This window comes from Cololabis saira, chromosome 9 (genome assembly GCF_033807715.1).
Source record: "Cololabis saira isolate AMF1-May2022 chromosome 9, fColSai1.1, whole genome shotgun sequence".
Taxonomy (NCBI): domain Eukaryota; kingdom Metazoa; phylum Chordata; class Actinopteri; order Beloniformes; family Belonidae; genus Cololabis; species Cololabis saira.
In genome coordinates, this window is record NC_084595.1 from 34,118,861 (window position 1) to 34,132,470 (window position 13,610).

The window sequence follows — 13,610 nt, forward strand, 5'->3', positions numbered from 1 at the left end:
TTGACAACAAATAACCAGCTAGAGTACAGTGAAATAGTTTTAAATTTATCAAATTGATTCACTTAAAATGCTTTCCTGAGGTCTAATACAGTTTTTGTTTGACTTTGCAGTGATGATGGACAAGGAAAGATGTGTCACAGTAAAACATGCATTTTATCTACCGGTAGGTAATGTAGTGAAGTCAAATTTATTGTTCATCACAAATAAAAACACTTAAGTAAAGTACAGATGCATGGACATTGTACTTAAGTATCAAAATGAAATATGTACACTTAAGTAACATTACAACACTGGCTGTGATCACATACTTTAACTCGGTGCTCACTGCTCTGCTGCAGTCTTACATAATGGACAGTATTTATAGGACGTGAGTAAACTTGAGTGTGTGTTGGAGAGAGCGCTGTGTATGAGATTTTTTTTTTTTCTTTCAGATGGGCGTTGTCCCCCTCCAGAGATCAGGCTCTGCAGCACTTAGCGGAAAGTGAGGTGGTGGTATGACTTTACTCCAGACATGTACAGGGTGTGTGTTTGGGTGTTTGTCGTACCTGTCCAGGGCGGCGCTGGTGGGCATACTCCTGGCAAAGCCTCTGACGCCGTGCTGTCTGAAGTAAGGGATGGTGGAGAGGTTAGCAGCCATGATGGCCACTGAGTCTGACGGGTTCACAAAGAAGCCGTTTTCTCCAAGGATCATGTAGCGGTCCTGACAACAACATCACATAATACTCAATGAGCCTTGTGTACATAGGTTTCATTTTAATTGCAATGCTGGGAAGAAGAGGTTTTGTATCAAACTGAAGATTTGATACAACCTGTTGGGCTCCTTAGGAAGGCTGGGATGAACATAACTGTTATGTTCATCGCCCTCAATAGCTCTTCTTATGCTTAATAAATGTGGATTGATTATATAAGACTCTAGTCACCAAAACTTCATGGCACTTTACAATTTTGTGTTTGGTAGATTATTATTATTTGTTAGATTATTCCTTTATTGTAACAATGCTTCTTGGCAATAAACCTGTTTATGGTGCCACATTTGTAAGGAACATGCATTTGTGGGATGAGCAGCAGAGCTGAGTACGTGGGTTGCACCAATGAAAATGTGCCAAATCTTCTCTGACAATCCCAAAAAACTTTGACTCTTGTTTGGTGTTTGGTGGATTGAATGATTTGAGTTTTAAGAAACAACACATATTGGCAATTTAACAATTACTCTATTTAACAAACAGGAGCCTCAGTAGCGTGTGGAAGAACCATACACAGCCACAACAGCCTGACACCTCCTCCTCATGCTGGTCACCAGCCTGGTCACACACTGCTGTGCGATGGCATCCCACCTTCAAGCAGAGTTTGTCACAAGTCAGCCAACGTGGTTGTGTTGGTCACTCAGGCACAAACAGCACGCCCAAGCTGATCCCACAAGTGTTCAATGGGGCTGAGGTCAGGACTGCTGGCAGGCCTTTACATCATCTCCACTCCCACATTCTGGAGGTAGTCTCTGATAAGTCTCTGAAAGTCTTCTTGGAGGATAAAGTTCAGCCCCAGACTGTGAAGATATGGGATTGCCACTAGTTGCAGAATCTTATCTCGATATCTCTCTGCATTGAGATCATCTTCATTCTCCAAAGATGATGAGCCTCGTTTTCCTAGTGAGGGAGACGCTCCCCCACACCATCTCACTGCCTCCACCAAAAAATGTCACTCTATCAGTGCAGCAATCAGTATATAGGCGGGTGCAGATATGAAAAAAAAGCACCTTACCCCAAAAAAATTGCAACAAAAGGTTTTTCAACAGTTTTCTGTAGCATTAGGTGTCCTTAATAACATACTAAAAGTCTGCCAAAGTCTGACCACTAGAAAGGTGTCATTTTCAAGATGGCGTCCCAGATGGTCAAAATCACCCTAAAATGTGTATAGCTCCTTTATTATATACCCTAGACAAGTAATTTTGGTGTCTAATCCTATGTTTATGAGGCCTGGGAATCCACTGGTCTTGTCCAAACTGCAGAGATACACTTACATAATTATGAAATCCAATATTTTGTATTTGCCCTATTAAAACCATCTGAAAAGGTCACCCATTTCAGGTGAGGAGTATCAGTTAATTATTGACAGGTTGTGGATAGCTCTGTGGATCAAATTTGTCCTAAGCTAAATACATTTTTAGACTTTTTCCTATACATAAAATAAGCCGACAAGCCCCAACTGGCACAGGCTGTCGCTGAATTTACAGGCAAGAAGTCAAAGAAAAGTGTCCTGGATTCTATCCCACCAACTGAACAGTATGTCCTTGATGGTGGCTCCCTGATTCATTGCTTTCCATGGAAGAGGGGTGACAGTTATGGTGCCATTGCACAGTCATATGCAGACTTTACGATAAAGCATTATGGTAAAGCAACTGTTGTCTTTGATGGTTATAGTGAAGGTCCTTCTATCAAAGACAATACACATCAGCGGCGCGGGCAACATGCACACCCGGTTATTAGCTTGGATGCAAATACTGAGTTTGTGGGAAGAAAGGATGACTTCCTATCCAGATCCAGTAACAAACAAGGGCTTATTCTTCTTGTCACTGAGGAACTGCAGAAGACTGTACTGTCATCAATGCACCAGGGGATGCAGATGTGGACATTGTCAAGGCTGCAGTCCAAGCGTCACAATATCAGCCCACAACCTTGATAGGGGAAGATACAGATTTACTTGTTCTTCTTCTCTACTATGGTGAGACAAGCAATAGAGGCCTTTATTTTCGTTCAGATAAGTCAAAAGTACCCAAGGTGTATGACATCAGCGAGATGCAGGTCCTGGGTAAAGACTTGTGTTGTCAGTTGATGTTTGTTCATGCCTTCACAGGCTGTGATACAACATCACGCATTTTTGGTGTTGGGAAGAAAACTGCTTTCCAGAAACTTGTGAATGGGGAAACGACCATCCAGGCATGTGCGAATGGATTTGCACTACCAAAGCAAGCAAAAGCTGCCATAGAGGACCTTGGGAGCAAGGCGATGGCAGTCATGTTTGGTGGCAAGAATACCGATGCACTTGCATCTTTGCGCTACAATCTTCTCAGCAAGAAAATTGTGTCTGCGAAGTTATTTGTTACCCCAGAACATCTCCCTCCTACAGAGTCCTCAACGAAATATCATTGCCAAAGAGTTTATTACCAGATCATGGTGTGGACTGAAATGGATAGTGATATGAATCCTGTTGATTGGGGATGGAAATTGGAGGACAATCGTTTTCTGCCAGTTATGACAAAAAAAGCTGCTGCCCCAGAGAGCCTCTTGCAGATGGTCCACTGTAATTGCACAACTGCTTGCCGTACACAACGTTGTAGTTGTAGAAGATATGGACTGCCCTGCATGCCTGCCTGTGGATCATGCCAAGTGGAAAATTGTGAGAATCCACATAATCAAGCATTATGGGAGGAAGAGTGTGATGATGACTAATTGTTACTCCGGAGTGGAAAAAAGGAAATGAAAAAATATAAGTAAGACGGTAAAAGAAATCACAAAAAACACAAAAAAAAACAAAAAAGAAAAAAAAAACACTAAAAAAGAAAAAAAACACTAAAAAATAAATAAAAATAAAATAAAAAAGGGGCTAGCGGTACTGAGCCTTCACGTGGCAGCCCTGTTTAGACTAATTTCACAGTACCACGTAGTAATAATTGATTTATTCCTCATTAGTATAAAGATTAATCCCCAGAAATCACCAGAATGTGAATTGAGAGAAACCTAATTTCCCCATGCATTGTGACATCTTTTTTTATGGCATGTGGAAAAAGGAGATTATGTTTGAAATGTTTTTCTTTGTTTTTTTTCATGTCTATGTACTGCATATTTCATTACATATTCGCTTATAGTCAATTGTTTTTATACATAATTGTACTTCGATCACTTCACTATGATTTGTATATGCTTATTTTAATTCTAGATAATCAAATCATGGGGTTAGACACCAAGTTTGCTTGTCTAGGATGAATAATGAGGGAATAATGGTATTTTTAGAGACTGGCAGCGGCCATTTTGAAAATCGGACCTTTCTAGTGGTCAGACTTTGGCAGACTTTTGATATGTTATTAAGTACACCTGATACTACAATAAACCATTGAGAAACCTTTTGTTGCAATTTTTTTGGGGTCAAACCATAACTGCACCCGCCTAATAGCGTTCTCCAGGTCTCCCCCACACTTTGACCCTACGATCCAACTTCTTAGGCAGAATCTCTGCAGCCTGTCTCTGACATGCCCCGTTATGGGAACTTGGCCTTCAGTTTGGAGATGGTACTTTGCTCACTCCAAACCTCATCTTTGTGGAACACCAGCTTGAAGTTGCCCTATGACACGGGCCCTATATTGGCTCTTGTTTGGCCGCAACTAAGGGTACCAGAAGCTCAAAAGAAGAGTCAGCAGTAGCAGCAAAATAAGCTCGTATGCATTGGGCAGAGGACAAAGAAATAATCTACCAAACACAAATGTATTTTATTTGTTGATGATATATATATCATCAACCATTTTAAAGCTAGGGTCTATGATCTTGAGTTTTTTTTTAAAAAGACACCTACTCCCCACACAAACTCCCTCCCCCCTGTGCTCTTCCTCACATGAAGCTCCCGCCTCCGACCCCCCCCCCTCTGGTACGGGAGCCAGCAGGACCAAAAACAAGCTGCGCCTTTGCCGAAGCACCGCTTCGGCAAATACTCTCGCTCAATACGTCCTTCGTGTTGCCGTACTTTGGGAGGCGGGGAGTAGGGTGAGGACTGTCCAATCACTGACGTTCAAGCAGATTGACCAATAGGCACCGTTCGGGCCGAATGGCCCCTATCGGTTGACTTCTTTGCAGGATTACAGCAAATAAAAGAAATATTTTCTTTTGGTTCTTTTTGCTAATCGTATTTCAAAGGTAACACTATTGGGCCATAACAACCTTATAAATGATTTTGATGAAAATGTACAATATGTAAAATCGTAGACCCTAGCTTTAATCCCTCTTGGAGGGGTCCCCACAGTGGATCATAGTCTGCATATCAATTTGACCAGGTTTTATGCCGGATGCCCTTCCTGCCCCAACCCCGCAAGCGTGGGGAGACACAGACAAAAACACACCTATTATATACCGTGTATAAAATCACACTTTTTTTGTTGTTTTGTATTTTTTTTAAATTGGACTCTCAAGCCCTCAATGAGCAGCATCTTTTACCATCTTTTTGTACTCTGAAAATAGAAATATGTTGATGATATATAACTGTTATTTGATATAATAATATATTTGATTTTAAAGGTGCTTTTTTGATATGGATGTGAATGTGGACCTACATCTATCCGTTCATCCATCCATTTTTTTTTCTTACCAGCTTCCTTTTATTTACATGTGGACTGGTGCCCATTCCAGCTGTTATAAAGCGTGAAATGTCAGTCCATCAAAAGACCACAGAGAGATGAATGGGACAAACCATCATGCACACTCACATTCACTCCTACCATCGGTTTACTGAACAGCCTGTGCTGCATGTTTATGGTCTGTGAAAAAAGCCAAAATATGTACTTTAGACCTCTGTGACCCCTAAGAATCTTCGCAAAACACAGACATCAGTCAAGCCTTTTGAATGCGCAGAAAAACATTTAAATGTACAAGTGCATCTAAAAATATGCTACAACTCATCTGAAAAACAAACAAATACTAAAGACAAACATGCATTTCTCTGGATCAGAAAGAATATTAAATGAAAAAATCTAATCTACATGAGAATGAATATTTAAACTAAGTATTGACTGTCTAAGAGCTCTACTTGCATAAAGGCACAAGATTGTGACTAAGGCTTTCAGAGAATGCAGAAAATACAATTTTGTATGAAAAATGTCCCCTTAGGGAACAAGTGTTTGATTCAAAAAGAACTGTTCAAACCAAAACTCCCCACTTTGAAGTTTAGCTCCTAACAACAACCCGGAGAAATACTTTTTTCTATGAGTCTCACATACTGATTGACTTGTTTTTGTTATCTTTTTCTTTCTTTTCTTCATTTTACAAGTCTGGTCAGTGTATTGCCCCTTGTGTACAAGTTATAGCATAGTTTAATCATGTATTGATTTTTGATTTTTCTTGAAATATTGCTTTTAAAGTGAAATCCGTAAGTAGTCATCTTATTCCAGGTTATGTGATCTCATTGTTGCAAACACCAGAGCTTTGCACATGCATTTTAACCTATATCTTTTGAGGCCACCCCCTACAAACAACATTGAACACATCTCAGATAACCTCACCACCACTAGCATATCTGTATTTGTGCAGTCACTATTTTTCTACAGCTGATTTGTGATTGCAGACCGTATGTCGCCTTACACCATCAGCATCAAATGCAGATCCAAAGCCGAAGCCCTTTCCTTTCATAGCATCTACCAGCGAGGTGGCATAGGTCGGGTTAGGCTCAGGAGGTTGACCACCAAAGTCCTCCAGAGGGACACAGTTGACAGCAGAGTTTGCAGGAGCTCCCAACTCATCACACAGGATCCTGCGTACATATGGCCCCATCACTGCGTCACAGGGAAAGCAAAGAAGAGGGGCGTTATTTCCAGTTATTGTCTTGATATCTTGATATCTTGAAGGTTTCGATTGACTGGATGCTGAACTCACCGCCGTTCATTGCATCTACGTATATCTTAAGCTGATCTGGTCTTGTGAGGAAACTTTTAATGGCGGAGAAGTCAAAGATGTTTCGCAACATTTGCAGGTATACTTCTACTGAGTCTACAATCTCCACTGGAAAAACAGAAAACACTATTACCATGATTGTTCGTTTGCAGTTCTGCATGAAAGAGAAGGCTTCTTCAGTAACAGGCTATTACTTCTGAAGATACTAATTAGAGATGCAGAAAAAAAAGAATTTGCCCCAGCATACATGACTGCTGTACCTCTGAAAGGTTTGAACTTGTTCTCAAGATCAAACTCTTGTCTTCCCGGTCTTGAGAGGTCAATGCGCAAATCAGGGCAGATAGCATACTCCTCCAGTGTCCGGCTCACTTGGCAGATCCTCTCCATCACTGTATCTGGAGATGGGCCTGGAAGAAAAAGAGACATTCAGAAACTATTCATTTTTTGTCCTATAAAAACCTTTTTTAACTTACAAATGGTCTCAACTCTAACCCAAAGCCTTCTAAAGAGGATGGGATTCCAAGTAGAAGCAAACAAACAAACTTCCACAGTCCTCACCTCCATTTGCTACATTGAACTTGACTCCAAAGTCCCCGCCAGGTCCTCCAGGGTTGTGACTTGCCGTGAGGATAATCCCACCAATCGCCTTGACCTTCCTGATGATGCAGGACACGGCGGGAGTGGACAGGAGGCCGTTGTGACCGATTACCAGACGACCAATCTGCACAACACAGAAGTAAGTTAACAGCAATCCCAATTATATATCACCCCAAGATACCAAGATTTGTTTTCTATACACTGACCTGGAAATATTTCATAACACAATTTCACTCAAACAGGGTAACCGTGTCCAAAAGCATTCCTGAACTGAATAACTGACTGCCTACTAGATCTCTCTTAACCTTTTGATGCATAGTGGTCACGACAGTGGACATGTATTTAAAAGATGTTCTCTAGTAAACGCATTTTTGGATTATGCAACTCCTCCATGTTTGCCACATCAGTATCATTAACATTCAGTCCTTAAACAAAGCCATCAGTTTCTCCACTTCAGTCATCCCATAACTATTCAATGCATTGCACTAAACAAAAAGTGCTATTTAAGGGATGTTTTTAAAGCAGAACCTTAAATCCACTCAATCTACTCAAGTGGATGCACACAAAATTGAAAATATATGTCTTAAAGTACACAACAAATGAATGATAAACGCTTTAATGATGTAATGAAAAGAATACATAAGCTTGAGGGAAACTACACAGTTTCAGATCATCTGCATTCATTTGTGAAACAGTTACACTAAATTGCTTAAAAATATGATCACTTAAATTAACATGACTTAAAAATAAATAACTGTATTTGAAAAAGTATATTGCATTATTTTATTAAATATTTCTTGCGTGAAAGGGTTAAGAGGGTGCCTAAATAACTGTGCTGTACTCCATTTATACTCTGTATGCTTCTAGTGGTAATACCAGGATCCAATAATTCCCTTGGATATCATCTACTCTAAATAAAAGTGTCTTCACCAGAGAGGAATGTAAGTGTGAAATGCATTTTGGTGTTTACTCAGCCACCGGAGTTAGTGCGACTCAGTACATCCGTGGACTGCAAGCGTTGCCATTTTTTCCCTTGGTCGTGTGCCATACACTCTGACGGGGGATCCCCCGGCGTGTACAGTTTGGCCCTGGAGTGGTGTGAGAGCCATGCGGGGGCAGGGGCGGGGTACGGGGGGGAGGAGGGGGGAGGGGGCCAACGTAGGCAGGAAAATAGAGCAGGATGGATGGAAGCGCTGATAAGGCTGACATCTAGAGACATTTGGCTGGAGCCAGCAGAAAACTAGGACTGATCTCAAAAACAAATTGCCGACTAATCCCTTCAGTTTTTCCTTTGGAGTTGGTCCAAAACCAGCCACAGAGATCTCACTTTTTTGAGAGAGAAGATGGGAGTTCCTCTCGCGTTCCTGTCCTCATGAATCTGCAGCTGACACTTCCAGTTCAGAAGTGTATGTAATGTGCTTAAAAAGTGTCCAAAAAAGGGGGAAAGTAAACATCCTTTTCATGTAGACTCAAAATTTAGCAATTACACTGCAAAAACTCAAAATCTTACCAGGAATATTTGTCTTTTTTCTAGTTAAAATGTCTCATTTTTAGTCAAAAAATCGTGTCTCATTACACTTAAAACAAGAGTCATTACCAGAAAAATAACTTATTTGACAATTGTTTCAAGTAAATTTTCACTTGAAATACGTAGAAAAATCTGCCAGTGGGACAAGATTTATCTTCTCATTACAAGCAAAAAAATATTGTTCCACTGGCAGATTTTTCTACTTATTTTAAGTGAAAATCTACTTGAAACAGGTGAAAATTGTTGTTTTTTCCAGTGATGAGTCTTGTTTTAAGTGTAATGAGATTTTTTTGACTAAAAATTTGACATTTTAACTAGAAATAAGACAAATATTCTTGTTAAGATTTTGAGTTTTTGCAGTGTATTGGTAATAAACAGCATGATATTTTGACTTAACCCCCACCTGATGCCTTATCACTTTAAAATATAAATATTTTCTTGGCACACAGCCAAATAGTAGACTGATTTGAGTTAAATGTGAAGTTACAAACAGAGAGGATAATTATGGTTGTTTATAGGATTCCCCATGGTGAGAGAGCAGGTGACAGTCTCTCCCTTCTTACCCCGTTGGCAGCTGCCATCTGCACGATCACCTCGATGGCAGCTCTGCTGAAGTAGCGGCCGTCGCTGCCCACCACCATGGTGCATCCCTGCCGGTCCCGCAGGTCGATGGAGGACAGCAGGCTCTGGATGTAGTTCTGCAAGTAGTTCTTCTTGCCCTCGAACACCGCCGTCTTCCTGCGCAGCCCGCTGGTCCCGGGCCGCTGGTCCTCGAAGGGGGCGGTCTGGACCGTCACCACCGGGATGGGGCTCGTCTCCATCCTCCTCGGGACAGCCTGGATCTGGCTCTGACAGCGGGAGGTGCCCCACCACGGAGGCAACAAATAAGATGGAAATGACAGAAGTAAAAGGGGGAGTTTCAGCGGCTGCTCCCAGCTGAGGAGAGCTGTGCCAATTTGAGTGCCCAATCAAGTTCCCACCTCGACGACTTAAGTTAGGAGAGGAGCATCTCTCAGTCACTGAAACACCCCCTCTGCTATTAGACTAGGCTACTCCCTCTTTTCCTAATAGGCACGAACAACTGACTAAAAGAGAGGAAAAAAAAATCAGGGAGGGACAGAGTTGTCAAGGCCTACAATCAGCTGAGCCTCGGGCCAAAAATAGATATGTGACTGTTGGGAGAGGGGGATTGTGTCAGGCCCGGTGTGTAACTGGACACTGATGTCTGTGCTGTCCACAAGTGAGGAAATACCGTGCCAGGACCGCAGTTGTTAAAGCAGTTTGAATGAGAAGCAATCATTTACTCCCCAATATCAAGGTGTCAGTTTTTGATTTGGACTATGTTCAGTTTAATTTTTGATACAGACTAAAATGTATGCCTGACTGGTCAAATGTAATTTTTCTCGTTATAGCGTACTCAACATGAGAAATGAGAACCATAGTAACAGATCTCAACAGGTCACCGTCGATTTTCGGTTTAACTCGAGCCCATTACTTTGTAAACAGCACAACCTTGTGTCAGTTTAGGGAAGTGCACTTAAAATAGCCCACCGACGGGGAAAGACCGACTATTCTTTTGATATACAGGAATGTCTCAGAAAATTAGAATATTGTGATAAAGTTCTTTATTTTCTGTAATGCAATTAAAAAAATTTAAATGTCATACATTCTGGATTCATTAAAAACCAACTGAAATATTGCAAGCCTTTTATTATTTTAATATTGCTGATTATGGCTTAAGATTCCCAGAATATTCAATTTTTTTTAGATAGGAGCTTTCTTAAGCTGCAATAAGCTACAATATTAAAATAATAAAAGGCTTGCAATATTTCAGTTGATTTGTAATGAATCCAGAATGTATGACATTTTTGTTTTTTTAATTGCATTAACAGAAAATCATAATATTCTAATTTTCTGAGACAGTCCTGTGTGTGTGTGTGTATATATATATATATATATATATATATATATATATATATATATATATATATATATATATATATATATATATATATATATATATACACAGACATACATACTATGTATAATATATATATTATATATAGATATAGAAATAAACTTGACATGACTGCCCTTTTTTAAAGTTGTATGCGTGATGTGCATGTTTGACATGAATATTTTGCATGTATAAAAAGGTAAAAACCAATAAATTGTGCTTTATTTCGCAAGAGTGAACTATTCAAGTCTCAGTTTTGCAACAGTGAGTTTTATTGTTTTTACTATATAAGTTAAGACCAGGTTTCATCCAAATTTTACAGGTTTAAAAAAAATAACTCATGTTTAAGTTCTCAAAGTTTTACCTTAACAACAATATACACAATTTGCAACACTGCAGGCATGGACTACAGCAAATCAACAAAATAATGCTTTCATCACAGGAAATTGTTTTTCACACATTGATTTTAACTGTTGAAAAACATTCTTCTGATGTTTTCCTTACAGCAGCTGACATAAATATATTACAACTTATCTCATGAACATTGCACTCTTTAAAAAGAAACTTTTGAATGTTGAAGTACATAAATATCATGCAAATAAATTATTCCTTTAAGAAATGAGCTACACAAACCAACTTTAGAGTTTCTAAATGGGCCTCAGCAGAGAGGGTCAAGGCTGATTTAAGGCTCTGCGTCGATTTAACGCGGACCATAATTCAGGTTTAAGCCAGTCCCAGATGCTCATGTCCCAAAGGAGCAGTGCTCAGTGCGGGAAAAGGATAGAAGGGAGTCCTTGAAGGCTGCAGGAGTGTTGGCACCATACAGGCACTTGGTCTCGACAGGAGGTGGCCGTATCCAACGCTGCTGCAAGGACTGTGCGATGGATGTGCGACCTGTTGACTGAAAGGAGAGGGTCTGCTCATGATGCTGTCTATACTAAAGGAGCATTTCCCCTGCGGGCCGGGCTTTGCTGCGTCTGTCTGCTGCACCCTTGAGTCCCTAGACCTGTTGCACTTCCCGTGAGTGTCCAGTGCGTGCGGGAGCTGGTATGAAGAGACAGGGATGATGCCGTCCTGAAGTTGCATGTGGCGCATGTGAGTAACAGGTACGGGGTTCATCTGGCCCTGCACGCTGTAAGGCTGTCCGTAGGGCCGGTAGTAGCTCAAGCCCGAATAAAACACGAGTCCGTCTTTGCCAAACTCGGGCTGGTTTCTCTTGAAGCGCTTCCTGCGGCGGAGGAAGCTGCCGTTGTCGAACATGTCCTCGGACGCGGGGTCCAGAGACCAGTAGTTGCCTTTGCCCGGGTTCCCAGGCTCCCTCGGGATCTTGATGAAGCAGTCGTTGAGAGAAAGGTTGTGTCTGATCGAGTTCTGCCAGGCAGGGAACTTGTCTCTGTAGTAGGGAAACTTGTTGCTGATGAAGTCACAGATGCCACTCAGTGTCAGCTTCTTGTGCGGGCTCTGCAGGATGGCCATGGTGATGAGGGCGATGTAGGAGTAGGGGGGCTTCACAGAGCTGCTCTGCACCTTCTTGGACAGTGGAACTTCAGTGCAGAAACTGTTCTCGCTTTCCCCGGACGAGTCCGGCTCCGAGGAGTCAAATTCGGCCCCGGACTCGGCTGAGAACCCGGGCTCCGTGGAGCCCTCCTTTCTGTACAGCCGCCTGCGCACTGGCTCGTCCTCGCCCACTATGTCAATCTCCTCAAACTCCAAAAGCAATCCAGTGCGCTGGGACTCTTTGTATTCACCAGAAAGAGTCATGGTCACATACAGTCTGCAAAAAAAAACCAACAAAATACTACACTGTGCCAAAGTGGCCTTACTGGCTTGTGCGTAAAATAAAAAAAGCTGTCTCCCCTGCACGTTCGTGCGTAAAGATGAATGTTTGGACTGACTGTCGGACCTTGTTATCTTCTGGTGGAAGAGCTGAGACTTTATATCCCCCTTTGAGGCTGTTGTCCTGCAAGCCAGCCCCATTAACCCTACGGACCAACCAGAGTTGGCCTCACAGCTGGAAGCAGCAGCTCAGTAGGGTGGGGCTTGCGAGGTTCCTGGAGTGCGTAAAATACTGGATATTCATGCATTCGTGTGAAGCAATTGAAGCCAGAAAGTAATATGTTAGCCCAATTACAAGTTTTTAGTTTTTTTTAATCATTCTGTATTGCAACATGGACCAGGAAAATAGGGTAAATTGAAACTAAAATAAATAGCAAAGTCTTTAAAAAGTCTATCTTACTATTTATGATATCAATATTTTTCAGATATGCGTTTTTATTTATAAGCTAAATTCAAGTGAAGGGAATATTCCTGGACAGTTCAAGACTTACTTTAAATTAAACTCAGAGATTCATTCTTATTCAACTCGACAATCCTTAGATCTTCATCCTCCTAAATTTCTCACTTGCAGAGGTCAATTTTCGATGAGATTTAGGGGCACTAAATTGTGGAATGATTTTTCCCACTTGGCAAAGAGCTCGTCCTCTCTGAAATATTACAAAAGACGTTTGAAGGACCACTTGACTGCTGTTTTGTAACTGTTTTCCCAATGTATTGTTGTTTATAGCCCCTTTCACACAGAGATTCCGCAATATTGGTGTAAAGAAGTCCTGCCAATACGCCGCCTTTGTTGGTTCACACAGAACCATACAACGCCGGCATAACGCCGCTCCCGTCTGTAAATTCACACAGCATGCCGGCGTTCCGCAATCAGAGGCGTGACGACAGCGTCAGCGTCTAGTGGCATGCCGGCATGCCGGCTGTGTCATTCACACAGACCCCGTTCCGTCTCTGTGACGGCTCTGTGACTACCTCCGCTGCCGGCTTATTGGTGGGGCCACTTGGCCCCCCCATTCCGCCTCCGTGACTTTCACACAGAACAGCG

At 41.6% G+C, this 13,610-nt stretch overlaps 2 protein-coding genes across 2 annotated transcripts in view; both read right to left on the reverse strand.

Moving 5' to 3' along the window:
- pgm5 (phosphoglucomutase 5) overlaps nucleotides 1-9,803 on the reverse strand; it is a 32,071-nt gene extending 22,268 nt beyond the window's left edge. The window contains exons 1-6 of the mRNA XM_061729343.1: nucleotides 9,336-9,803; nucleotides 7,206-7,368; nucleotides 6,908-7,054; nucleotides 6,630-6,755; nucleotides 6,339-6,529; nucleotides 546-700 (exon numbers count right to left, since the gene is read on the reverse strand). Coding sequence (XP_061585327.1) covers nucleotides 546-700; nucleotides 6,339-6,529; nucleotides 6,630-6,755; nucleotides 6,908-7,054; nucleotides 7,206-7,368; nucleotides 9,336-9,593 — 1,040 coding nt within the window. The 5' untranslated portion in view covers nucleotides 9,594-9,803. The remainder of the gene's footprint in view (nucleotides 1-545; nucleotides 701-6,338; nucleotides 6,530-6,629; nucleotides 6,756-6,907; nucleotides 7,055-7,205; nucleotides 7,369-9,335) is intronic.
- A 1,649-nt stretch (nucleotides 9,804-11,452) lies between these two features.
- On the reverse strand, nucleotides 11,453-12,541 carry foxd5 (forkhead box D5). Its single transcript, XM_061730245.1, has one exon. It carries the CDS (start codon nucleotides 12,488-12,490, stop codon nucleotides 11,453-11,455), a length of 1,038 nt encoding a protein of 345 aa, XP_061586229.1. The 5' UTR covers nucleotides 12,491-12,541.
- Between the last annotated feature and the right edge of the window lie 1,069 nt (nucleotides 12,542-13,610).

Coding starts and splice junctions, on each gene's coding strand:
- foxd5 (XM_061730245.1), bottom strand. CDS start 12,490: ATGACTCTTTCTGGTGAATACAAAGAGTCCCAGCGCACTGGATTGCTT.